Source organism: Coregonus clupeaformis, chromosome 27 (genome assembly GCF_020615455.1).
Source record: "Coregonus clupeaformis isolate EN_2021a chromosome 27, ASM2061545v1, whole genome shotgun sequence".
In the NCBI taxonomy this organism is placed as follows: Eukaryota; Metazoa; Chordata; class Actinopteri; order Salmoniformes; family Salmonidae; genus Coregonus; species Coregonus clupeaformis.
Window position 1 is genome coordinate 29,076,056 of NC_059218.1, and position 27,479 is coordinate 29,103,534.

General features: G+C 42.7%; 2 protein-coding genes across 13 annotated transcripts in view; both read right to left on the bottom strand.

Annotated features, from left to right (window-relative positions):
* LOC121541717 (glutamate receptor ionotropic, NMDA 1) overlaps positions 1-5,935 on the bottom strand; it is a 29,717-nt gene extending 23,782 nt beyond the window's left edge. For 3 of the 12 annotated variants that reach the window (XM_045208121.1, XM_045208125.1, XM_045208120.1), the window contains exons 1-2: positions 4,943-5,734; positions 569-703 (exon numbers count right to left, since the gene is read on the bottom strand). In XM_045208121.1, coding sequence (XP_045064056.1) covers positions 569-703; positions 4,943-5,191 — 384 coding nt within the window. In that variant the 5' untranslated portion in view covers positions 5,192-5,734. Of the gene's footprint in view, positions 1-568; positions 704-4,942 lie in introns of all 12 variants that reach the window. The other 9 variants (XR_006657523.1, XM_045208122.1, XM_045208124.1 and 6 more) reach the window with 6 other exon arrangements.
* A 17,945-nt stretch (positions 5,936-23,880) lies between these two features.
* On the bottom strand, positions 23,881-25,538 carry LOC121541315 (cholesterol 7-desaturase nvd-like). Its single transcript, XM_045207975.1, has 3 exons — positions 25,372-25,538; positions 25,098-25,223; positions 23,881-24,161 (listed from the first exon to the last, which is right to left on the bottom strand). The coding sequence occupies exons 1-3, from the start codon at positions 25,513-25,515 to the stop codon at positions 23,901-23,903; spliced, it is 531 nt and encodes a 176-aa protein (XP_045063910.1). The 5' UTR covers positions 25,516-25,538; the 3' UTR covers positions 23,881-23,900.
* Between the last annotated feature and the right edge of the window lie 1,941 nt (positions 25,539-27,479).

A 27,479-nucleotide genomic window follows, 5' to 3' on the forward strand; every position in this document is an offset into this window, starting at 1 on the left:
GGCCTAGCCAGTCTCCAGATCTCAACCACATAGAAAATCTTTGGAGGGAGTTGAAAGTCCGTGTTGCCCAGCGACAGCCCCAAAACATCACTGCTCTAGAGTAGATCTGCATGGAGGAATGGGCCAAAATACCAGCAACAGTGTGTGAAAACCTTGTGAAGACTTACAGAAAACGTTTGACCTGTGTCATTGCCAACAAAGGGTATATAACAAAATATTGAGAAACTTTTGTTATTGACCAAATACTTATTTTCCACCATAATTTGCAAATAAATTCATTAAAAATCCTACAATGTGATTTTCTGGATTTTTTTTTCTCATTTTGTCTGTCATAGTTGACGTGTACCTATGATGAAAATTACAGGCCTCTCTCATCTTTTTAAGTGGGAGAACTTGGACAATTGGTGGCTGACTAAATACTTTTTTTCCCCACTGTATGTCTCTCTTATCTGTTTAGAACCCCATGGACTGCTCCATCATTCACCTCACTCTCCCCCGCTCCCTCTCTCCCTCCCTCTCCACCCCCCCTTCCTTCCCTCTCTCTCTCTCCCTATCTGTAATTTCTCACCTTGTCGGAGTAGATGGACATGCGTGTGGTGAGGCCCACAACAGGGATGCGGTAGAAGCCTGCGGTGTAGGACACAGGCGTGGGGGTGAGGTGGTCGTTGGACTGGGGAGGATGACTCACCAGGATGGCATACACCTGCAGACACAAGTACGAGGATGAAAGAAAAACATACATCTGTGAAGGAGGTGAAAGGATAATAAAGTGTGTCGACTATTGATTCATCACCGCGACATGGAAATGTCAAATCAGCTCTTTCCTCTTAAACCATCCTCACTTAGCATTAGCATTATGGCTGCATGGCAGATGGATATTCATTTGGCTCAAAGCTGAGTGACACTTACCCTGGATGAAGTTGACAGGTGCTCCTCACTGCAGCTCTACTAACGACTTATTACTGCACAACTGTATATACATTCTTAGATTAATAGGATTCTTGAGAAATGGAACACTGATCCAACTGAGGGGGAAGACAAAACTGGCATGATATGCAGGCATGATGGTTAGTGTGTGCAGCCCGTATGGTTGGGCCTCAAATGAGCTCTTCCATCCAAAGAGCGCTTCCAGGCATCTACCATCCCATCTGTCATGGACCCTCTCTCTGAGTGACAAACACCACCACAGAGCCAAGACCATCCTATTGAGTCTCTCACATGGTCAGGTCTCCAGCTAGGCAGTTAGTAGGCACTGTTCCATGCATTTGACAAGTAAAGGTACATGTAGAACATTGGCACCTTTCTCATCCCTGCAGCCCTCTGTGATGATAGGATGGGACTCAGATATTGTGTAACGTAGGGAGCAAAGATATGTTAGCAAATAACCATCTCTATCAATTACAACAATCATTACAATGAAGAGGACCGGGGACATTGGAATAGTGTGGAGGAATTAGGGAGAGACCTTTGTGTGTGTGTGTGTGAAAGAGAGAGAGTGTGAGAAAGAGGGATTGGGGAGGGGTGGTTCACGCCTCAGCTCTCTTCACTACATGAGCAATGTAATGCTTAATGTGAATGGGATGGACCAGGCTTTTAGTAATGTCTTTCAGTGTTGGAACAATTCTCAAAGGGGTAACATCGCAATACATAACTTATTAATGTTGTTTTCATTGTTAGGTTTAAATTGCACAAGTCGTGTACACATGTCCTGAGCAAAAGCTATAATAACCTAAAGAAGAATTGCACTTGAAGTGAAAAAGTAATTTTCCCAGTCTAGAGCCAAAAACAATTGCCTACCATACACTTGTGTGTCTCATCATTGATCTAGTAATAACATGAACCAAACAGTTATAACTACCCTTTTCTAATGATCAAATCATATAATTTTCCATAATACAAACTAAACGCCCTTCTCGGTGACATAATGGCAGACGAACGAGGCATGCACCCCAACTGCTAACCCTGGGATGCTTTGATGGATGGGCCCATTGCGTACGTGGCCATGTTGGCCTCCTTTTAGGCAATATTTTGTCACATGGCACAAGCAGTGAATATAGAAACTGCAGTAAAACTCATTTAAGGACGCGTCACTAATTTCACTCTTGGTTAGTTAGTTTGTTTGCAGTTCAGTGGATCTGCAGCTGTGTACACTGAAGTGCAGTTGGCCTCTAATCCCCCACAAATCTCTGTGTTTTGGGCCCTTAGATAAAAACAATCAGTCCATGGCTTTTAAAGCCTAATTTGATTGTCCAGTTCTAACAGATAAAGAATAACTTTTGTATGATTTATATTAACCCTTGAACACATAGCTTTGTCTGGATAATAGGCTACAGATATGGGGATAGAGATTTGGCCACAGGCCCACAGCCCATTTTATTTTTCATGTTTGGCCTCAAGTCCAGGTTTGGCAGTTACTCATTACATTGGCTACTGTTTATGTAACAACATCATATGGATATCCAACTTCTAAAATGTATAATTTCATTTCAGCTTCCATTTTCTTTTGGAAGCTCGTATTACCATATGTGATGGATCTCTTAAAGGCTTGGCTGCAGTTTCATGGTAGTGTTATCATAGCCTAGGCTCTAAGAAATATTGTCTATTAGAGTAACACAATTTACATTTGCAACAAACAGATTGTTTTGCAAATAAACAGTCCCATTTTTAACCATATAAACTGTTCCATTTTTTTTTTTACGATATAAACTGCAATAAAACATTTCATATTGTTGCAATAAGATCAATCTGCTTGAAATAGCAACCTGGACTCAGGGGTAGACAAATTTGCAATACGTATGATATGTTACAAATTCCAATTTGTTGTGGCTAATGTTAGCTAGGTGGCTAACTTTAGCTAAGCTAGGAGTTAGGTTAAAGGGTTAGGGTTAAGGGAAGCTAACATGCTAAGTAGTTGCAAACTTGCTAATTAGCTAAAATGCTAAAGTTGTCTGTGAGGAGATTCGAACACGCAACCTTTGGGTTGGTAGACATTTGCGTTATAAGTGGCTAACGCTAATGTTAGCTAGGTAGCTAACGTTAGCTAGGGGTTATGTTTGGGGTTAAGGTTAGGAGTTAGGTTAAAGGGTTAGGGGAAGGGTTAGCTAACATGCTAAGTAGTTGCAAAGCAGCTCAAAAGTAGTCAGTGGTTGCAAAGTTACTAATTCGCTAAAATGCTAAAGTTGTCTGTGATGAGATTCGGACACACAGCCTTTGGGTTGCTAGACGTTTGGGTTGGTAGACATTCGCGTTATAAGTGGCTAACGCTAATGTTAGCTAGGTAGCTAACGTTAGCTAGGCTAGGGGTTATGTTTGGGGTTAAGGTTAGGAGTTAGGTTAAAGGGTTAGGGGAAGGGTTAGCTAACATGCTAAGTAGTTGCAAAGCAGCTCAAAAGTAGTCAGTGGTTGCAAAGTTACTAATTCGCTAAAATGCTAAAGTTGTCTGTGATGAGATTCGGACACACAGCCTTTGGGTTGCTAGACGTTTGCGTTAAACACCTACCCATCCACCCCAACCAACCACCCTCCTTTCATTTTGGCCTTAAACAACCCCCTAGAGTCGATGTCCGAATTAGCATAATAATAAAAAATCCCCATCAGAATCTGTCTGTTTTAGTTAGAGATATCTGTTTTTTTGCATGGGCTGCATCTCAATCCACTGCATCCACCGATGTCGGCCTTCCGCATCTGTTGTGGAAGGTGGCAGAGGTACAGAAGTGTTTGTCCGACCAGGACACATATACTGAAAATCGGTCTTCTCACTAAAACGTCTGTTGCTTCCAAACCGTTTGGGCTACAAACTAATATGATCCCTCTATGGAAAGATGAGACTCTCTCTAGGACGCCCACAAGCCTCACAAGACTCATCAGAAGGTATCCTGGTACCAGTTAATGGGAGTATATATGGAAGTAGTTTAGTGCCCAAAAAAGGGGTTAAATATGGGTAAAAATATGTATATATTAAAAAATCCTGATCTTTCTTATATCGCTCAGATATAGGATACACTTCAAAACATACTTCCTTTTGACTATCTGTTTTGCCATGTATGAATATGTTATTCAATGCGTTTCTATGTGCTAATAGCAAGAAGGCTAAATTCAATGTTTAATCCAATCATTTTTTTATATACAGTATTTTTTTTATACCTATAGGGGTCCTAAAATTGAAACTCAAATAGCAAAATGATCCATGGTATGACCATTTTAAAACAACTCCATATGTTAGGGGTTTTATGTAACCTTTTGTCTTATGTAACCATATCTAACCGGTGTGAAATGGCTAGCTAGGTAGCGATGAGCAGTAGTAGCATTTCAATCGGTGATGTCACTCGTTCTGAGACCTTGAAGTAGTTGTTTCCCTTGCTCTGCAAAGGCTGTGGCTTTTGTGGAGCGATAGGTAACGATGATTCTAGGGTGACTGTTTTCAATGTGTTCAGAGGGTCCCTGGTTCGAGCCCAGGTTGGGGCAAGGAGAGGGATGGAAGCAACACTGTTACACATACCAAACGTAACATATCATACTAATTTGAGCGCCCCGGATTTCCTATGTTACGTTTGGTCCATGAGACCAGGCTGGAAACAGGTGGCACAGTGATTCACAGGCAGGCACTGAGGTTATAGTCTATGCTTAGTGGTCTGTTTATTGCAAATAAATCACAATATATCGACCTCATTTGCCCCATTACGCACATCAGTCAGTTCCTTTGAAGCAGAAACGGGATGATGCATCACACTAAAGAGGATAATTCATTTCACCCCAAATAGGAGACTCAAATAGGCCACATACACATTTTGGACAATCCTCCTAGCCCTCTAAATGGTTCGGATTAATATGATTGACATTTTGCACCAATGAATAGATGGGCTATATATGTGCTAATGACTCATGTTATTAGGCTGTTATCATTTAACACCCATGCAGGAACGCCGGCGCCCTCCTGAGATACCTGGTTAGAGATGAGGTCCTCGCAGACGGAGAGAGCCATCTGGATAGCGTTGGGTTTGTGCGTTACGGAGATGGCGGTCAACTTGAATTTATCTCTCCCATATATCTGGTTCGCCTGGGTCACCGCATCCTTAAAGACTTGCTCGTACCTCTTCTGGCTCAGTACGGCTCCGATGTTCACTATCTTCGGCTCGCAGCCAGCCCGCGCACAGGAGCACGAGAGGACCACCGCCAGCAGAAACAGACGCATCGTGTAAACGACCAAAACGCACAGTGGACCCCGGTTGCGTCTCTTCCTCGTGTTGGCAGGTCGGCTTGCCCGGCTTCTGGACTGCACGGTTCAACCGGTTACCACGGCTGGAACCACCGGACAGTGTGGAAAATCTGGACAGTTGATTTATGTGCAATGCGGAGGAATGTGCATGGTCAGGACCTCAACGGTTGTTGGATTATCTCTGCTGTTTTAGAAGCATTTCTTCAAACAGTTTGATCTTCCTTTGCCTATTTTCCCCATTGTCTTTTTTCCAATGTCGATAGAAACGAGTCAGAGCATATTTCGCGGTGTATGCGGCTCCCTTTGCGCACTGTATAATTATCTCCCGGTCCTCCGTGGGCTCCGCGCGGGGCTATTCTGTGAAGTGATTATACTGATGCTACGCTCGGGGCTGAGCGGCTGTCCTTGGTGCTGACAGCTGTGCCCGCGCAGTGGTGCGCGCCTCCGCGATCTATCCGTGATTTCGCGTTGGCGTTATGCTGCTAGAATGTCACAGGAAATTAATCAAAGGAAACTAATAATAAAAACGTGTATTTTCAACATCTCAACAACGATGTTACTCACTATATGACAGGAATGGTAGTAGGTTAGATTATGAATAGGGCATCAAAGAAAAGCAAGACAAAATTGGTGTGTGAGAACAACAATAATTGATCTAATCAAAAACGTCATATTAGGTCTATGTGATAAAAAACAAATTATTTCTTAAAGTGTGAATATTGCAGACTACTTTAGGTAGGCTAAATAAATACTGCACATGGTTGCTGCCATTGCAATGGAAATTGTCACCTCAATAATCCAGTGACCCAAACGATTCCAATGTGCGAGATTTCTTCTCCAACCGTATTCCTATAATGAGCAGATGGGCCCAGCCCACAGCCCACACTGGTCGAATCAACGTTGTTTCCACGCCATTTCAATGAAATTACGTTTAACCAACGTGGAATAGATGTTGATTTGATGTCTGTTCCCAGTGGGAAGCCTGCATGTTTATTTCGCTGGGATGTGTCTCCCGTTTCAGTTGAACTGGCTTGTGCTGTAAATCCCATAATTCCACAGACCCAGACCGACCAGGACCACCAATTAAGTGTAGGCTACACCCCCTCCCCACTCCTTTACTTCCAAACAGCCAATCAATTATGTAACCATGTCATCCATATTTCAACCTCTTCAATCATGCACAATCTCCAACACAACCACAGTATGATGCTTGTCTAGGCTACTGCGAGTCCCTGACATGGGGATATAAAAATATAAAACGCCTGAATAATTTGTAGAGTTGCATCTAAAAGCATTACCCAGCCTAGTGTACAATGAAACATTGAAGCTTGACTTCTTCCAAAAGTGTGACATGAATGTGTCATTTTACCTCCCCCACGACGACAGGACAGCTGAGTCACTGACCACCTTCCGCAGACACTTGAAACCCTACCTCTTTAAGGAATACCTGGAATAGTATAAAGTAATCCTTCTACCCCCCCCCCCAATAAAAAAAAAGAAAAAAAAGTGGTTGTCCCACTGGCTATCATAAGTTGAATGCACCAATTTGTAAGTCGCTCTGGATAAGAGCGTCTGCTAAATTATGTAAATATAAATGTAAAATTTGTATTAGATGTTTTGTCTGATTGTGCGGTTCGGTAATGTCATTTGAAATGTCCCTGAATGGAGAGAGGGAACAAGGTTTCCAAGTAACCACAGGAGGCACAAGAGCGTCCATCTTGCTAAGCAGGGGGGAAATGTTCAACCATCCTGGTTACCTAGGAAACAAGCCTCTCTCTCCACAGTGTTAAGTTTCTGAACAATCATAATGCCTAACATCAAATAACATGTAGGCTATTGAACATCAAATACATTATGGTACAGCTATTACTTTGAAGCACATCACACTGGAGCATTGAAAATCAGAGTAGCCTAGGTTTATTTAGACTTATTTATTTAGACAATAGAGTACCACAGTATGAGTCATAATTCCCCATAAAACCTAGAGGTCAAACAAGAAAATGGTTCCAATCGTTTTTCCACCATTCATTTTTCCCATAGGGGATTTTAGAAACACTTCAAATAAGGGCTGTTTCGTGTAGGCTTACCCTGGAGTGACGTTTTGATAACTGTGTAAATTGCTCTAGGACAAGGTGACTTTTATCAATATATTTGCCTGTATTTACCCCACCCCACCTAAAAAAAAATAATGAAACGCTAATTAGCTGCTAATGTGGCTATCAAAAAGAACTACAAATGCCATGATCTGGACGATACTGCCGAATCGAGGCAAAGGTAACAATCTCTGGATTAACTATCTAATGTTAGCTAAATTTAGTAATGAATAAATTGGCTACATTTATTTAAATTTACAATTCTGGGAACTGTCTTGTGCAAGCTTTAAATTGACACAATACCTGCTAGCAAAGGTGTCAGCTAGAGATTACGTGCAGGAGCTTGCAGGGATTTGTAGTCTTACATGATGTCTACTTTGATGCTAATTAGCATTTTCGAATCTGAGAGTAAAAAGAGCTGAATATATTAATAATAGTCACCTTGTCCGAGAGAGATTTACATGGTTATCAAAACGTCACGCAATGGTAAGCCTACACAAAACACAGCCCTTATTTTAAGTGTTTGGGAAAAATGAATGGTGGAAAAACGATTGGAACCATTTCCCTGTTTGACCGCTAGGTTTTATAGGTATTATGACACCTCCACTGTGGGGCTATCCTTGTTCACTGTAAAAAAAATATATGTTGTTTCAATGTACAATTGTAAGGCAACCAGCTGCAATAGGATTGTGAGTTTGCTCAACAAAATTTTCACACACAAACTGTTTATTGTGAGTTTGCTCAACAACATTACTGCTAAGCAAACTCACAATCCTATTGCAGCTGGTTGCCTTACAATTGTACATTGAATCAACATATCTTTTTTTACACTGTTCTACCCACATTAAACCCCACACATTTCCAAGTAAAATCATATGTTTCATCTGGGGAAACTAGCCTATAAGGTCAACAAGGGCTGTAAAAGGGATGGGTTGTTTATAAACCAGACGATTAATGGTTAAATCTAATCTGTTTTATCTCCTTTAATCAATAGTCAATAAATATTTTATTTAGCAGGAAGTAACCTGTGAGCCCTGTTGTGTGTTCACAGTGTAAATGTCATAGATTTTAAAATGAAAGAGGCATTTTGGAAATTAGGTCAGAATTGATCTAACGTTCTACTGAATTATATAAATTACAATGTAAAACTTTCTTGTTGTTTTCACAGTATTATACAATAAAACTAATAGTAAAGTACCATATCAATTATTTACAGTAAATTGCCATAAATGGCAATGCACTCTGGGTGATTTTAGGCGTAAACAGTAAATGATACCGTAAGAAACTTTGGTTTAACAGTACATTACTGTACTGCACAGCATTGTGGGATAGCCACTTGCAACTTTTTGAAACAATTCTGAGTGATAGGATTGAGACATCAAGGTCTGAAGTGAACAAACCAAACAGTGTACAATATTTATATGATTTACTAAATTAATTATACCGAATATTACACTATAATGAAAAACTACAATTTATATGGTAAATTTGTACATTTATCAACAGTAAAATACTGCGAAGCATTATACTGCAGCATACTGTAAATTATGGTTCATTGTGGGAATGTTTTGGGCAGGGCAAGAATTGCTGTATTTCAAATGGTACCGTAATTCCAACCCACAGAATACAGTACCGTACTGTATTTTTGGAGCGCAAAAAACCTTTTGACGGCTAGTGGTTGCATGGTATTGTTGTTTCTGGCTAATGAACATATTTTGAGGCGTCTTGTAAGAGGCTACGTTTGTGCCACCCGTTAGTGAGAGTGCTGTACCAATTTCACAGATATGTGGTAGTAGTGCCCCAACAATTAAATGTGTGGATAGATTGGAGTGGCATCAAGTCGCAAACCTTTAATGGTTGAGTATTTGCTATGTCCTTTGGTCTGTTTTGTTAAGGCCCCTAGAAGTGCAAGAGATATAAAATACCAAAATATGGTATTACGTAGCAGCCAACCTGATTGCACCAATCCAATGCAATTACGGTAAAAAGCAACTGGCTACCTGTAAGTTACCGTAAAAACAACAGGAAAGAATTTACAATGTAGGAACGGCAGAGATTTCTCACTACGAGAGGCACACATATAGGCTAGAGATTCTATATTTTGTGTAGGCATATAGATTAAGATCAATTGATTGGTCAATTGCACACAAGGTCCAACCGAAATTTGACTTCCGCTTTTAACCCAACCCCTCCCGAAAGACACACATACAGGTTTTGGAGAGGTGCGGGGGGCTGCCACACTGTGCGCCTGGGGAGCTGTTGTTATGGGGGGTTAAGTGCCTTGCTCAAGGGCATAACGGCGGGCAATGGCATCTAGGATTTGATACTAGCAACCCTCCGGTTGCAAGCTCACTTCCCACCAGATTTTTCAGTCGGACCCGGGATTCGAACTGGCAAACCAGTCATTCTGTTATCCATAGATGCTGGCTCGCCTCTCTAACCGCTGGGCTACCTGCCGTAGGAAACATATAGTTCTCTCTCTCTCTCTCTCTCTATGGCACACAGATAGGCTAGATACGATATATCTTTAGTAGGCATAGGAAACATATAGCCCTCTTCTGAAGTGTGTGGTTTCCGCAGTAATGGAAAAACAAACTAGTTTTATTATAGATTTATTCAATAGATTTATTTAGTATGAAATTGTATTTAGATCAATGCCAAAATCTTAAAGGGGGCGGGACACTACCCCTCCCTCAGGCTTCTCGATTGGTTTGAATAACCTATATTTCACTGTACGTGATATAAAGTAACCTTTTATAATACGGGTGTTGAGAATATAATGTTTTAACAGCATGACTGGTTTTCAGATAGCTCAGATCCATAGAGATATATTACTATATACTGTATGGCTGTGGGATAGCTGTAAGACTGTGGCACTGTGTGTGTATGTGTTAAACACTGCCTAATGAGAGCCACTCTGAGGGAAGGCCAACAGCGACAAGGACTCTTGTTTGCTGGATTCCTGTAGCCATTAGTGTCCCTCCTCCCTCCTCCCTCCACTAATACATCAATACAGCTGGGCAAGCCTGCAATGCAGACGTTATATAACGATGTGCACTGGCAGAGAACAAAGACTCAAGATTCTCATGCACACCAATGACACACACACACACACACACACACACACACTCTAGAGTTCACACATACACACACAATCATCGACCCACATAGAGACAAGTACATACATACACACCACCTACACAGTGGAAGGTAAGAGGGTTGAGGGACCTGTGTGTGTGTGTGTATATGTATGTCTCTCTCTCTCGTTCTCTCTCTCCCCTCCTACACACTAACACATAGCCTGGCAGAAATGTATTTGTATGCCTGATTCACAATGTGAATCAAAAGTAGCAGAAAATAGGTACGCCTCCAGGACGGGAACCAATAAAACACAGTATTTCACCAGCTTCACATTGCATTGCTAATTTCATCTACATGCGTGTGTGTTCATCAAGTGCTGTGACTGTTTAGCCACATTGGTTGATTGAGAGGTGAGAATATGTTAGCATAAATAGAGTATTGTTATTCATAGAGGTGGGTTTTCTAACAGTGCCTTCTAAAGGTGCATGTCTGATGAGTTTCAGGTGTAGAGTGCGGTCCCTGCATAAATTATTTATTATAAATATTTATTTTTTTCAATTTCGTGACATCCAATTGGTAGTTACAGTCTTGTCCCATCACTGCAACTCCCGTACAGACTTGGGAGAGGCGAAGTTCGAGAGCCATGCGTCCTCCAAAATACGACCCTGCTAAACCGCACTGCTTCTTGACATACCGCTTGCTTAACCCGGAAGTCAGTCGCACCAATGTGTCGGAGGAAACACTGTACAACTGGCGACTGAAGTCAACATGCATGCGCCCGGCCCGCCACAAGGAGCGCGATGGGACAAGGACATCCCGGCCAGCCAAACCCTCCCCTAACCCAGACGAAACTGGGCCAATTGTGCACCGCCTCATGGGTCTCCCGGTCGCTGCCGGCTGAAACACAGCCTGGGATCGAACCCGGGTCTGTAGTAACGCCTCAAGCACTGCGATGCAGTGCCTTAGACCGCTGCGCCACTCGAGAGGCCCCCTGCATAAATTATTGATGAGCAGCTCTCCCTCGTTTTCTTTGGCCATGTCCCAATGACCAGCTGCAGTATTCAACATTCACTTAGTAGACGTACACAGGGTGTACAAAACATTAAGAACACCTGCTCTTTCCATGACATAGACTGACCAGGGGAATCCAGGTGAACGCTATGATCCCTGATTGATGTCACCTTTTAAGTCCACTTCAATCAGTTTAGATGATGGGGAGGAGACAGGTTAAAGAAGGATTTTTAAGCCTTTAGACAATTGAGACATGGATTGAGGAGGTGTGCCGTTCAGAGGGTGAATGGGCAAGACAAAATATATAAGTGCCTTTGAACAGGGTATGGTAGAAGGTACCAGGCGCACCAGTTTGAGTGTGTCAAGAACTGCAACCCTGCTTGGTTTTTCATGCTCAACAGTTTCCTGTGTGTATCAAGAATGGTCCACCACCCAAAGGACATCCAGCCAACGGCAGGCCAGTGGTCAAAAACGGGTAATTGAAGAAAAAGGACAAAGGACCCATGAACAACATTGGTGCCCAAAGACCCATAAAAGAATGCACTTCTCATCGTACCTTGACACAAATGCGGTATGGCAGCCGATGACGTTACAGAGTTCCACTTCCTTCATCAATAAACAAGAAACTGCGGTTGTAGTGGGCTAAGGAATGAAAACACTGGACACTGGATAATTGGAAAAACATTGCCTAGTCTGATGAATCCCAGTTCCTGCTGTTTCACGCTAATGGGAGGACTAGGGTATGGAGAAAATCCCATGAGTACATGCATCCATCATGCCGCGTGTCAACATTGCAGTCTGGTGGTGGTGTGATGGTGTGGGGTGTGTTTCATGGCACACATTGGGCCCTTTGATAAAAGTGGTGCAACGTTTGAATGCCACAGGATATCTCAACATCATTGCCAATCAAATGCATCCCTTCATGGCAGCAGTGTATCCACCTGCAAATATATTTCTTCAGCATGATAATGCCCATGCCACAAGGCTAGGATTGTTAGGGAATGGTTCCACAAACATGACAGTGAATTTAGCTTACTGCAGTGGCCTGCCCAGTCACCAGATCTCAATCCAGTTGAGCATCTGTGGGATGAGATGGATCGAGCTATTTGGAGTAGAGATCCACTACCAGCCATCTTGACACAACTGTGGGTCCACTGTGGGTCCATATAGCTTAGTAGAACACCCGCCCCCCCCCCCCCGCCCCCCTCCCGGGGTCCATGCCCCGAATAATTGAGGCTGTTCTGAGGGCAAAAGTGGGTGCAACTCAATATTAGGAAGGTGTTCCTAATGTTTTGTACACTCAGTGTATACTTACCTGGAAAAGAGGTGGCTTACTTACTTACAAGAAATATATAAATTCAAATATGGTGACGTTTCAAGTAATTGAGGCAATTTAAATGTCTGATCAATCAAGCATCTCAAACCAGAATTTCTTACCAGCTACTAAGTCTTATTGAAAACATCCAAGGGCATATCATGAAAATAGAACAGGCTGGACTACAGTAGTTAGGAATAAACAGGAGGAATACACAGTAGCAGACATCCAAACTGCTGAAGTAGGTCAGAGGGAAAGCTGAGGGCCCAGACACTGCAAGAGATACACTGAAATATTTGGCTATTTTTAAACCACTCTGACCTTGGTCATCCTTAGAGGCAGAGCCACCATGTTTCCAAGAAGTGTGCTGTTAATTTGTATCCTTTCTGTGTAAAAGATGGGTGTCATTTGATAAGCACTAAATCCCGGTCTATTTTGAAACCAAGGTCCATGGAGGATTTGTTCTTTACTGAGCAATATGAATTTTTTTTTTTTTTACTAAAGGCACATTGCAAAAACAGAAAACACTGTTATTCATAATGAAATACAGTAGATGTTAGAGGAGATGAATATGTATAGATTAACCAACCATCTACTTCACTAGAGTGAATAACAACACAAGCACGATAACAGGAAGGAAGATAACCAGCAGACAGTTCAGCTCTATCAGGAGGAGAGAAGCACCAGGAATGTCAGGTAGCAGCATCTACAGTGGCGTTGCATCTGCCTCATCATCTGCATCAGACAAGGAGGGTACACAGGCAGCATCCACACAGCAATGTTGACTCCATGCAAGACTGCAGCCTCGGTTCCATGGCGAAGCAGAGTCGTGGAGCTGGCATATTCTCAGGCTCAGGCAGAGGGTCTGTGATGAGGAGTCCAGAGCTAGAGCTACTGACCTGGTGGTAGATTGTATCCTCCTGCATCCTCTGGACCCAGTGAAGTAGGGGAGTTCTCTGTCGACATAAGTGGCACTGAACCCGGCTAGGATCTGCTGCACGCTTTAAGAAGCTGGCCAGATAGCGATGGCACAACGTGTGGTCACAGTTCAACAAAGCCATCCGATGGGCTGCCTGAGAGTCATACAGTCCACTGCAGATGGGGCACCCGTTGTCCCCTAGGTTGTCACTATTGCTTTGACTCCCAACACTTGTTTCTTTGCTTTGAGGCTGCTCTGTGCTGTCAAAATGGAGCTCTTGTTGAACAGATGTATTTTGGTCATCCCCATCTGCTGGCCTTGTTTGCGTGACTTGCCTGACCTCTCCCAGAACATGCTGTTGCAGAAGCAGGGGCTTTTTCACCGAGCCCTCCTCTCCCTGCTCCCCTCCTCCTCTACCTTCTCTGTTTCCTCAACCGTACTTAACACTGCAGGACACCTCGCTCCAACAACAGCAAAATCATTTTCCTCAAGTGTCACGTCACTCCCTGCTTGCCCCGTTTCAAGGTCACCCACCACTCCATCCATATTTTTGTTAGATAAAACTAAACAGTATCCTGTGTCACATTTAAGATTAGGCTGAGCAGAATTGCAGTAGCATCTACAAAACAGATCTCTTTGCTAAGAAAGTCAGTGACAGCTCTCTACCTGGACAAAGCTTGACTCAATGTGAAAGTAGGCAGAAGTGTTGACATAATGCTTGTTTATTGCAGAGAAGGAAAGTGACCACAGTCTCAATAAGCACTTTCACAGATAAGGAGCAATAAGCACAAGTGTCTACAACCCAGAAGTGCCAATGGCCAAGCAGTACACTGAGCATTCCACTCAATTTAACATTTTAAATCATGCATTGGAAAAGATTGCCTACAACTGTAATAATGCATGAGCAAACACATTAGATCAGAGTAAGTTTATTCTGATGATTTACATAAACACTGCATTTCTAGAGAACTCAATTACAAAAATAATATTTTGAATCTGATATGTCATATGGAGAAAGGTGAGTTATTTTATTGTGCTATTCCACCTTTGCTGACCGTTTTTTAAAAACCAACCTCCACGCTTTGGGGAATATGTGACTATTGGCCATAAAGGGCCAACTGAGATAAGTTAAGGCAGTCACACTATGCCTGACCCAGAGCATCAAAGCCGTCACAAAGCACATTCAGCGCTATCAATTCACTCATTCACGGGTCATTATGCTCAGACTTCCATCAGAGCAGAGCAGACAGACAAACATGTATTTGGTACAACCTAACGGCATCTTTGCTGTCACAGAGTGCAGTCAGAATCTGGCTGTAATTAGGAGTACAGCAAGTAACACAGCATCATACATGCAAGTACATACCAATGGCATGTATAGACCTGCACAGTCACATACAGTAGCACTAACACAGAAATAAAGTACTGCATCATCAGCACAGTAACACCATGTTAGCACTCTCACAGATTTTCTCATTACAATGCATGTTTTAAAGTCTGATGTGAAGTAACTCAAACAATTTCATAATATTCACATAATATTCGCTACATTTGAGTGCATATATAGTGCACAACTGCAGTATGAAGCCATGAAACAAAATGTTAATTAAAGAAAATATTCAAAATGATAACAGATGTCTCCTTGGATAATACAGTGTCCGGTAGTCCTTCATTTACTGTTTCCATCTGGTTTTGATACTTTCTAGTACTTATTTCAAAAGGATTCAAATCCAACATATTTGTGTTCTACTAAGCTATATGGAATTGTTTTAAGGTCATACCAAGGATAATTTAGCTATTTTATTTAGAATTTTAAGACCCCTTGTAGTTCATACCATTCGGACACTACATTTTGTGAGAAGACCGATATTCGGGATTTGTCATGGTCTGACACTGCTCTAGCTCTGTCACCTTTCACCGCAGATGCGGAAGTGCGACATCGGCAGATGCGGTGGATTGAGACGCATCCAATGAAAAAAATAGATATATCTAGCTTAAACTGACACATTTTATGGGGATTTTTTTGTTATGCTAACTAGATTTCTAAGTTGATAATGGCGCCGGAGGAGATGGCTGCCGTTTTACGGTCCCCTAACCAATTGTGCTATTATGTGTGTTTTTTCGCATTATTTGTAATTGATTCTGTACATAATGTTTCTGCCACCGTCTCTTATTACCAAAAAGAGCTTCTGGATATCAGGACAGCGATTAATCACATCGTATTGGACTAAGATTTTTTCTTCAACGAGTCGGACGCGAAGGATAATCTACAAACACCCGACAAGGCCCAAATTCCCTGTCATGAACCCTGCGTCCTGAGTCTGTTCCTGCCTGTGTTGCCGTTTTTCTGCTCTGAATCTCCTGTTTCCCGAAGGTGCCTGAACGCACCCTGTCCGGTTGCCGGGCGACGTTGCTAGGCGGGTGATCTCTCGATTACCCGCACCTGCTTCTCATCAGCTTCAGCACACCTGGTCCTGATCATCACCCCTTCATAAGCTCTGACCTGACATCCATTCCCTGCCGGATCGTAAGCCATAAACAGTATGTTTTGCCAGCGTATCAGCCTCTGAGTACTAGCGTTAGTTTTGTTGTTTTTTGCACCTTGTTGACCTGCCTTGTACTTACCTCCGTTTTTTCTGTCTACAGTCATTCTCCCGGAACCTTCACCCGACCCCTGCCGTGCCATCAGTTCATCTGCCACTTCACCACCACCTACTCATCTCCACCACCCACTCCGTCTCCTGGACTATTCTGCATCTTTTTATCTGTAAATAAACACTCACATTCGTTCAACTCACCTTGTCCTGGTCTGCTTCTGGGTTCGGTCTTAGAGAACCGTGACATTCCCATCATTCAGATGAGAAAGAGACGGAGATATCGGGGGACGTATGTCGGGGTGCCTTGCAAGGATCCGACGGCGAGAAAGTAATCTACCATCAGTCCTATTAGCCAACGTACAATCATTGGAAAATAAAATAGACGACCTACGATCACGGATATCCTACCAACGGGACATTAAAAACTGTAATATCTTATGTTTCACTGATAACATACAGCTGGCGGGATATACGCTACATCGGCAGGTTAGAACGGCTGACTCCGGTAAGACAAGGGGTGGTGGTCTGTATATATTTGTAAACAACAGCTGGTGCACGAAATCTAATATTAAGGAAGTCTCAAGGTTTTGCTCGCCTGAGGTAGAGTATCTCATGATAAGCTGTAGACCACACTATTTACCAAGAGAGTTTTCATCTATATTTTTCGTAGCTGTCTATTTACCACCACAAACCGATGCTGGCACTAAGACTGCACTCAATGAGCTGTATAAGGCCATAAGCAAACAGGAAAACGCTCATCCAGAGGCAGCGCTCCTAGTGGCCTGGGACTTTAATGCAGGGAAACTTAAATCCGTTCTACCTAATTTCTACCAGCATGTTAAATGTGCAACCAGAGGAAAAAAAACTCTAGACCACCTTTACTCCACACACAGAGATGCGTACAAAGCTCTCCCTCACCCTCCATTTGGCAAATCTGACCATAACTCTATCCTCCTGATTCCTGCTTATAAGCAAAAACTAAAGCAGGAAGCACCAGTGACTTGGTTAATAAGGAAGTGGTCAGATGATGCAGATGCTAAACCACAGGACAGTTTTGCTAGCACAGACTGGAATATGTTCCGGGATTCTTCCAATGGCATTGAGGAGCACACCACATCAGTCACTGGCTTCATCAATAAGTGCATCGATGACGTCGTCCCCACAGTGACCGTACGTACATACCCCAACCAGAAGCCGCGGGATTACAGGCAACATCCGCACTGAGCTAAAGGGTAGAGCTGCCGCTTTCAAGGAGCGGGACTCTAACCCGGACACTTATAAGAAATCCTGCTATGCCCTCCGACGAACCATCAAACAGGCAAAGAGTCAATGCAGGACTAAGATTGAATCATACTACACCGGCTCCAACGCTCGTTGGATGTGGCAGGGCTTGCAAACTATTACAGACTACAAAGGGAAGCACAGCTGCGAGCTGCCCAGTGACATGAGCCTACCAGACGAGCTAAATCACTTCTATGCTCACTTCGAGGCAAGCAACACTTAAGAATGAATGAGAGCATCAGCTGTTCCGGATGACTATGTGATCACGCTCTCCATAGCCAATGTGCGTAAGACTTTTAAGCAGGTCAACATTCACAAGGCAACAGGGCCATACGGATTACCAGGATGCATACTCCGAGCATTCGCTGACCAACAGGCAAGTGTCTTCACTGACATTTTCAACATGTCCCTGACTGAGTCTGTAATACCAACATGTTTCAAGCAGACCACCATAGTCCCTGTGCCCAAGAACACTAAGATAATAATATAATATAATATGCCATTTAGCAGACGCTTTTATCCAAAGTGACTTACAGTCATGTGTGCATACATTTTTACGTATGGGTGGTCCCGGGGATCGAACCCACTACCCTGGCGTTTCAAGAGCCATGCTCTACCAATTGAGCTACAGAGGACCACATAACCTGCCTAAATGACTACCGACCCGTAGCACTCACGTCTGTTGCCATGAAGTGCTTTGAAAGGCTGGTCATGGCTCACATCAACCCCATTATCCCAGAAACCCTAGACCCACTCCAATTTGCATGCCGCCCTAACAGATCCACAGATTGCACTCCACACTGTCGTTTCCTACCTGGACAAGAGGAACACCTACGTGAGAATGCTATTCAATGACTACAGCTCAGCGTTCAACACCATAGTGCCCTCAAAGCTCATCACTAAGCTAAGGACCCTGGGACTAAACACCTACCTCTGCAACTGGATCCTGGACTTCTTGACGGGGCACCCCCAGGTGGTAAGGGTAGGTAACAACACATCTGTCACGCCTATCCTCAACACAGGGGCCCCTCAGGGGTGCGTGCTCAGTCCCCTCCTGTACTCCCTGTTCACCCATGACTGCATGGCCAGGCACGACTCCAACACCATCATTAAGTTTGCCGACGACACAACAGTGGTAGGCCTGATCACCGACAACGATGAGACAGCCTATAGGGAGGAGGTCAGAGACCTGGCCGTGTGGTGCCAGGACAACAACCTCTCCCTCAACGTGACCAAGACAAAGGAGATGATTGTGGACTACAGGAAAAAAAAGAGGACTGAGCACGCCCCCATTCTCATCGACGGGGCTGTAGTGGAACAGGTTGAGAGCTTCAAGTTCCTTGGTGTCCACATCACCAACAAACTATCATGGTCCAAACACACCAAGATAGTCGTGAAGAGGGCACGACAAAGCCTATTCCCCCTCAGGAGACTGAAAAGATTTGGCATGGGTCCTCAGATCCTCAAAAGGTTATACAGCTGCACCATCAAGAGCATCCTGACTGGTTGCATCACCGCCTGGTATGGCAACTGCTCGGCCTCCGACCGTAAGGCACTACAGAGGGTAGTGCGTACGGCCCAGTACATCACAGGGGCCAAGCTTCCTGCTATTCAGGACCTCTATACCAGGCGGTGTCAGAGGAAGGCCCTAAAAATTGTCAAAGACTCCAGCCACCCTAGTCATAGACTGTTCTCTCTGTTACCGCATGGCAAGCGGTACCGGAGCGCCAAGTCTAGGTCCAAAAGGCTTCTTAACAGCTTCTACCCCCAAGCCATAAGACTCCTGAACAGCTAATCATGGCTACCCGGACTATTTGCATTGTCACCCCACCCCACCCCCTCTTTTACGCTGCTCCTACTCGCTGTTTATTATTTATGCATAGTCACTTTAACTCTACCCACTTGTACATATTACCTGAATTACCTCGACCAACCTGTGCCCCCGCACATTGACTCTGTACCGGTACCCCCTTTATATAGCCTTGCTACTGTTATTTTATTTTACTGCTGCTCTTTAATTATTTGTTATCTTAATTTTTTACGTATCTATTTTTTACTTAACACTTATTTTTCTTTAAACTGCATTGTTGGCTAAGGGCTTGTAAGTAAGCATTTAACTGTAAGTTCTACACCTGCTGTATTCAGCGCATGTGGCAAATACAATTTGATTTCATTTGATTTAACATTAATGCTTTAAGCACTCGTTTTGGAACACTTAGTGTTGTCCTCACAAGCCACGACTGCTTGATTTGGGACTTCATTGAGAACTTAGGCCGAAAATAAATGACGTGGTTTCAGTTATAGGGAGTGAGTTTTTTTACACTGACCTATTTTGTATGGTACTCACGGGTCCATGATGCCTGGAGGTACGGAGATCAAACTGAAGCCTGCTGGAATTTCCCCTTAAACCCCTCAAGTGTTGCTTTAGCAGTATACTTAGAGTCATTGTCCTGCTGGAAGGTGAACCTCCTTCCCAGTCTCAAATCTCTGGAAGACTGAAACAGGTTTCCCTCAAGAATTTCCCTGTATTTAGCGCCATTCATCATTCCTTCAATTCTGACCAGTTTCCCAGTCCCTGCCGATGAAAAACACACATGATTAATGCCTCCTTGCCTGGTCCGTGAGTTTTGGTGGGCGGCCCTCTCTTGGCAGGTTTGTTGTGGTCCCATATTCTTTCCATTTTTTAATAATGGATTTAATGGTGCTCCGTGGGATGTTCAAAGTTTCTGATTTTTTTTTATAACCCAACCCTGATCTGTACTTCTCCACAACTTTGTCCCTGACCTGTTTGGAGAGCTCCTTGGTCTTCATGGTGCCGTTTGCTTGGTGGTGCCCCTTGCGTAGTGGTGTTGCAGACTCTGGGGCCTTTCAGAACAGGTGTATATATACTGAGATCATGTGACAGATCATGTGACACTTAGATTGCACACAGGTGGACTTTATTTAACTAATTATGTGACTTCTGAAGGTAATTGGTTGCACCAGATCTTATTTAGGGACTTCATAGCAAAGGGGGTGAATACATTGCACGCACCACTTTTCCGTTATTTACTTTTTAGAATTTTTTGAAACAAGTAATTTTTTTTCATTTCACTTCATCAATTTGGACTATTTTGTGTATGTCCATTACATGAAAACCAAATACAAATCCATTTAAATTACAGGTTGTAATGCAACAAAATAGGAAAAACGCCAAGGGGGATGAATACTTTTGCAAGGCACTGTATCTATTCATATTGCTTGGTTCTGATTGATTTTCACAGTAATATGGGCTGAATCCTGTACGATTGAGATGAGGATAAACTGGATTGAAGACGCTAGGAATTATCAGAAGAAAGAGGAGTGAAAGAGGAGTGAAAGGGGAATGAAAGAGGAGTGAAAGGGGAGTGAAAGGGGAGTGAAAGAGGAGTGAAAGGGGAGTGAAAGGGGAGTGAAAGAGGAGTGAAAGGGGAGTGAAAGGGGAGTGAAAGGGGAGTGAAAGGGGAGTGAAAGGGGAGCAGTCCTCAGGTCCCATCAATCCTACAGGATCACAGAGTAGCTATAGCTAGGCACTTAAACAAGGCCAGAGCGAATCTCACCAATTCCACCGGAGAGTCTTCATTTCGTACACTGAACTGCCCAAAGATAGTCTGGTCTCTTTTTACACCTGTACAACTGAGATGAGCGATGTGAGGGCATTGTGTTGCTTTGTTTGAAATATAACAAGAAAGGGAGATGAAAAAACCTCCCACCAGCATTTTGTCTTGCTATGGAAGTCCAATTAAATGGAAATGTGGAGCACAACTTCGGACGCCTTGCTCCGGCCAAACACCATGCCACGCCCACGGACACTAGTTTCTTCTCTGCGATGACTACCTCTTGAGTACCTCCCCGATGATTTCTAGAACGCAAACACATTCTAACCATTCTGATTGGTCCCAGAAACCAATGAGTTAGGCCAGACCCAGAACACAAGTGGGTAAAGCAACGTTTTGATACTCTGATTGGTTAGAGATTATCCAACCGCTGATGACTTTGTTTTGTACAACACCCCTCATTTTCAGGTCACCACAAACGACTTCAATGATGACAGTCTCAGACTGAAGTATGTAGCGAACATTGAGCAGCGGAAGAGTTCAGTGTGAGTCGTCAGGCAATGACTTTGGGGCTTTGGAAGAATAAGAGCCCCTTTGGGCACTTGGTTGCAGCTCAGTTATCAAAACAATAACAAATGCTGCTTTGAATCACAAGGCTCCACAATTCATTAACCATGAAGGAGCTGGCTGGATTGACGTAATGGCTGCTGCAAAAGACTAACTATTTTCTGGTGTTAATTTTCTCCCCATTCTGAGTCCAAGGGTGTCTTCTTCTTTTTAATATTTGAATGCCTTTTGGAGATTGAATGCCTTTTTGGATCATTACCTCCTTTGGATTTCTTCTGCTTCCTCCAGTGTGTGAGATCAGAAGTCCAGGGTGTTATGCTGGTAGTGCAGGCGAGGGCTATTGTCGCTGTAGAACTGACTGAACCAGCGCCTGTGTTTCTGGATGGCAGAGTCCTCCTTCACCAGCAGGGGTTTAGAGATGTACTTCTTATTGTTCCAGATCATCACATCCCGCTCAAACTGGGACACAAAATAGTCTGAACAAAAAGGGGTTAGTTACACATCTGAAATAAATAGTGATGAATCTGAAAAGAATGTTCACATAAAAAGCAAAAAATTGCCAATTAGTTACTTTTTAAGTCTACCATATGAAAAGTTTTATTCCAAAACGTTATTCATCCATTTTCAGAAATGTTGGTAAATTAGCTTTTTTGTTTTGTTAGGTTCTGAACAAACAGAGTAAAAACTCAAACAGACAACTAGAAAAAGCTCAAACCAAGTTTATTCAACCCGCTGGGTGCTTCAGCTGCAAACACAAGCACATATTATACCTTCTGACTAGGCGGAGTTACTCCTTGCATGTCTAAGATAAACACTTGTTCTCTGTTTTTAGGCAGAAACACAGTAGTGGTATTGTCATGGCCCTGCCTAAGTCTAGGACCCTCATGGGCGTGGAAATGTGTGTGTGTGTGAGATAGAACTGTAATCAGATGGTCTTCGTAGTGGACCCCTGTGGCCCCCCTTCCAGCAGTGTCTTCGCTCTTCAACTGTTGACCTTATCTCGAGTTGAGTTCAACATCCCTCATGGTCCTAGTTCCTCAGCAACTGACCTGCCTCATCAAGAATTGAAACTAGACTGTTGCCCTTTGCCTCCCTCCTTAGGAACATTCAATTTCAACAATAACATATTTGAACAGAATATGAACTTTCTGCACCTTTTCTCACTCAGTAACTTTCCATACACAAAGTTCTTCTTTACCCTTCCTTGACCCCCAACATATACATTCCTTGTACATGTAAAGTAATCATTAAGTTTTAGTATGGTAACATGAATAAGTATATTTCAAGCTAGAATCCAACAGTTTAATGAACTTATGGAAGAGACTGGTGTGTTTCCCCCCATCTAATCATGGCATGGGGTTGTTAAATGACAGACATGTATTTGTTTAATTTCAGAGAGGCAAGCAATCACATTTTGATGCAAAATGAGATGTACCTACCTCACTCTCAGAGAATAAAGTATAATTGCAAGGCATTACACAGTCAAATGTGACAAATAATTACATTTTTAATAAAGAACTGTACAAATGATTTGTGACATAATACAATAATATGAGATCTGGGCTCTGGTCAAAAGTAGTGCACTATATAGGGACTAGGTTGCCATTTGGGAAAAGGCCTAACTCTAACCAAACACTATAGCATGAGGCTAGATTTATGATGTGTTGAATTTAAACAGTATGTTAAATATACAGGATACGAACATTCCATTCCAGCTAACAATGGGTGTATGGCGTTTTGCAACCAAATCTATGAATTAAAAACCTGAGAACAGTAATATTTTACACAAACATAAAAGGTACCCATGAGCATTAGTTTCTGATTAAATACACAAAAGTGATGAATTGGTGGATATAGCGTTTTGGAAATAAACTTCATATATTCTACCATATATTCACCAGATTATGATCAATTGAATTTGATTAATGCCAAATATATGGGGTTAAAAAACAAACAAGTTTCCTGATCTGTCTTATATTTTTCAGATATTGAAGAGACACTTGATATTTTTTTGGGACTATCTGTTGTTCCATGTAGTGAATTTGTTATTCAATGCGTTTGTATGGGCTAATAGCAGTAAGGCCCATTTAAAAAAAAAATCTAATACTGTAATTTTTTTTGATATCTTTTTTTTATACTTCAAGGGGTCTTAAAATTGTACATCAAATAGCTAAATGATCCTTGGCATGACCTTCTTAAAACAATTCCATATAGATTAGGGCTTAGACTTTGAGGGGTTAAGGATACTAATAAGGTGTATGAATTGACATGCATATGATATTCGTGGTGTTTGTAATATGATGTACCACATTGAGAACGGTTTGATCATTGGCTGCTCTGGTAGAAGACGGAGTGGGACACACTGCAGTAGAGGCTCCACTGCAGTGTGTGTGTGTGTGTGTGTGTGTGTGTGTGTGTGTGTGTGTGTGTGTGTGTATGTGTGTGTGTGTGTGTCCGAGACACAGGAAACTGTGGTCAAACAGCAGGAACACCAGCCCTGGACCCACCTGGAATACAGACATACTGTATATTATAGACACATACACATTATGTGCGTGTAAAAAACATAGTGTATACACAATTCTGGGTGGAGCTAAATTGACCATGCATCAACAAATGTAATTGGCTTATATTGCTGGGCACATCAGACTGAAACACTGTTATTGATACAATACTATGATGAATGTTAATTGCTTTCTATGATGAGTGTTTGGATACTATTTCTTGTTCTGTCTCTACAGCAACCAGGGACCACACTCTCCAACCCCAGTTGACCTAACACAGAGTTATAGGTCGTCTCCACACTGCCAAAGGGCTTGTTCAGCATCATCATAGTGGCTGAGGCAGCTTGTTTGGAAGCAGCCGTGTACACAGATCCAAAGCACAGTCAAGTGAAAACAAGAGGTGACAAAGCTGTCTGAATGGCCAGTTTATTCCTTGGAGACGGTGATATATATCTAAGCTGACGGAGAGGCTAAAACCAAGAGCAGTCTTGGCACTGGGTGGCCTTGGCTGACACACTTGTTGACAATGATGACTTCAGCTGTGTTTTATGACTGAATGCAGCACCCTAGGGTCATCATTTTCAGAACACTATCTAGTGCTGGCCTGGGGGCAGTCTGTCTGATTGTCTGTCTGCCTGTCTTTCTGTCTGCCTGCCTGTCTCTGTCTGTGAGTGATCATCTGTTCCTGTCGAGCCACTACATCCACGTCCAGTTGAGGCCAGTGGCCACCAAACACAGCAAGGGCATGTTTCACCAGCATCTGGGAGCAGTGCTTAGTGGGCTCAGATTCAGAATCCCATTGCACTTTGAACACGCACACACACACGCTCCATCAAGTATTTGTAAGGACACACCATTGAGGCACCATTTAAAGAAGTTCTAAACGTATATATAACTAGGGCCCTGAGTGGCAAGGTCACATGGTCAGGAAGCCCTTACCTTCCAGTCATGCCTCACAAACTCCCAGGTCTTGCTATTGGTGTAGCGCAGGTCAACCCCACTTACAATGCCTGGTGTGTGCAGGTGGGCCAGGTGGGCAAAATCTTCAACATTCTCAGGGATCTCCTACAGGGGAAGTCACAGAGAGGAACAAGCACAGCTGGCTTTCTCTTTATAAGACAAAATAACACACACCTAAAGTAATGGTAAAAAAAAATAATGTAAAAGACCAAAATAAAGTATATCACACACATATCTACAACAGAAAACAAACCTCTATGTTTGTGTTGATGAAGTACTCAGTGCATCCCCGGTAGACCCATTCCCCATGTGTGAGCTCCCCCTGCTCTGGTACCATCCAGCCGGGTTCCTCTCCGTCACAGTGGAACCACACCAGAACCTGACCGTTGGTCTCCATACTGGGCCAGCAGCGCACCTTGGCAAACTCTGGCATCAAGGATCCACAGAGGGAAAAAACACCAAATTATTATATTTCAACCTATTTTTAAATTTAAGACATTACACTGTTTATAATCTCGGTACCTAGAACCAAATCAACTACTAATGTTAAGGCTGTCACAAAAGATTGCATAGTTGACAGACATAGAACCTAAGTTATAGAATCAGCATTTTACTCTTTGACGGACAGCTAAAAAGTATGTGAAAAGGCTGCATTTCTCTTTAAATCCACAGGATGTCACCAGTAAACAGATCAGGAAGCTTTAGGCACATATACCACATTAAACCACGGCCCTGCCCTGCGTAGTGAGCCATCAGATTGAGACAGCGTGGGATTGGAGCCGGGACCAGAGGCCAAGCAGCAACCCATCTGGCTCAGCCCCCGACTGTGACCCCAGGTAGCTAAGATTACCTTCAGATTGAAGACGCCCGACTGTCACTAAGGTTAAGATACAGCGGCCCTGGGAATGCTAGGAAGTGAGAAGGCACTCCTGGTTAAACCCTTGGAACCCAGGATAACGCCCTGTTGCCCCAAGGAGAGCAGCTAAGTAGAGCACACCATGACTGTAAACACACTGGCTGCAGAACAGAATTAGACAGCATGCAAAAGTTGACTGTGATAGATTGAGAAGAGTGTCCTAGACTGACTGTGTACTGACTAAAACGGTGTAACTGGACTGACAGATTTCAGGGCTAAATGAATAGACCACAACGGAACATATCAAATATTGGTTTGGGTCAGCAGAATCCGGGACAGGCTCTTACTGTTGGCTGGAAAACTGGCACAGAGGAATCAACGAGGAAAACTGATTGGATTTGCAAAAAGTCATCAACGTAAGGGAAATGCATCTTCTTTTCACCCAATGACACAGTGATTTATTTTTTGGATTTCACGTTGAATTCACATTAGTTGACAACTAAACCAAATGTCAATCAAAACTAGACATTGAAATGACATCTGTGCCCAGTGGGAACTGAGCATAAATCATTTTAGACAAGGACATTTTGAAACATAAATGCAGTAAGAATCTTTTTTAAAAAGCTGAGACAAATCTTACATTTTACAAGGGCAAACCATCATTAATTTGATATGTTTGCTAAATGTAACACATTCGCAGTTATGAATGCAGTGGTTTTAAGAACATTTGGCCAAGAGCATGCAATAGCGCATTCAAATATCCTGTAAACTAATGGTATTCAAACTTTTTCAGCAGGGACCCCCATTTTTTTACAAACATTTCTCAAGACCCCACCCCAAATTTTATGACACAACTTTTCAGTAAATTACGATTTTTACGTCAACAGATAACCCTTAATTCATTACATTTCTCTTAAAATTACTATTCTTATTTTAAATATATGTAGCTCTGTCCTTGAGCTGTTCTTGTCTATCAATGACTTTGTGTGAACCCAAAAGAAGAGTAGCTGCTGCATGAGCAACAGCTAATGGAGATCCTAATAAACAAACGAACAAAATGTATTTTCAAAAAAGGTTGTATATTGTCCCATACAATAATCTGTACTCATGAAAAAATTTATATTAACGTGGCGACCCCACTGCAATTGTCACGACCCCGACTTTGAATACCACTGCTGTAAACTGTTGCAAAATGGGTATGATGATCAAACCCATTTGTACAACATAGCCACATACGGAACAGGAGAAAACAGAAGTTCAGATTGGTTCAGAGCCACATCAGTAGAATAAAAAGGGAAAATATCATAAATATTATACAGACATAGAAGCACTGTACTCGGAATCATCAGGTTTCACCTAGTCATCAACAGCTTCTAGTTAGTTTCCTCATTCAGTCTAATCTCCCTTTTTCCCAACATTTCCATGTGCATACCTGTCATTGTTTGGGACCAGATGGTAATGCTTTCACTGCATATTCCTCCAGTTACTCCCATGAGACTGTGCTT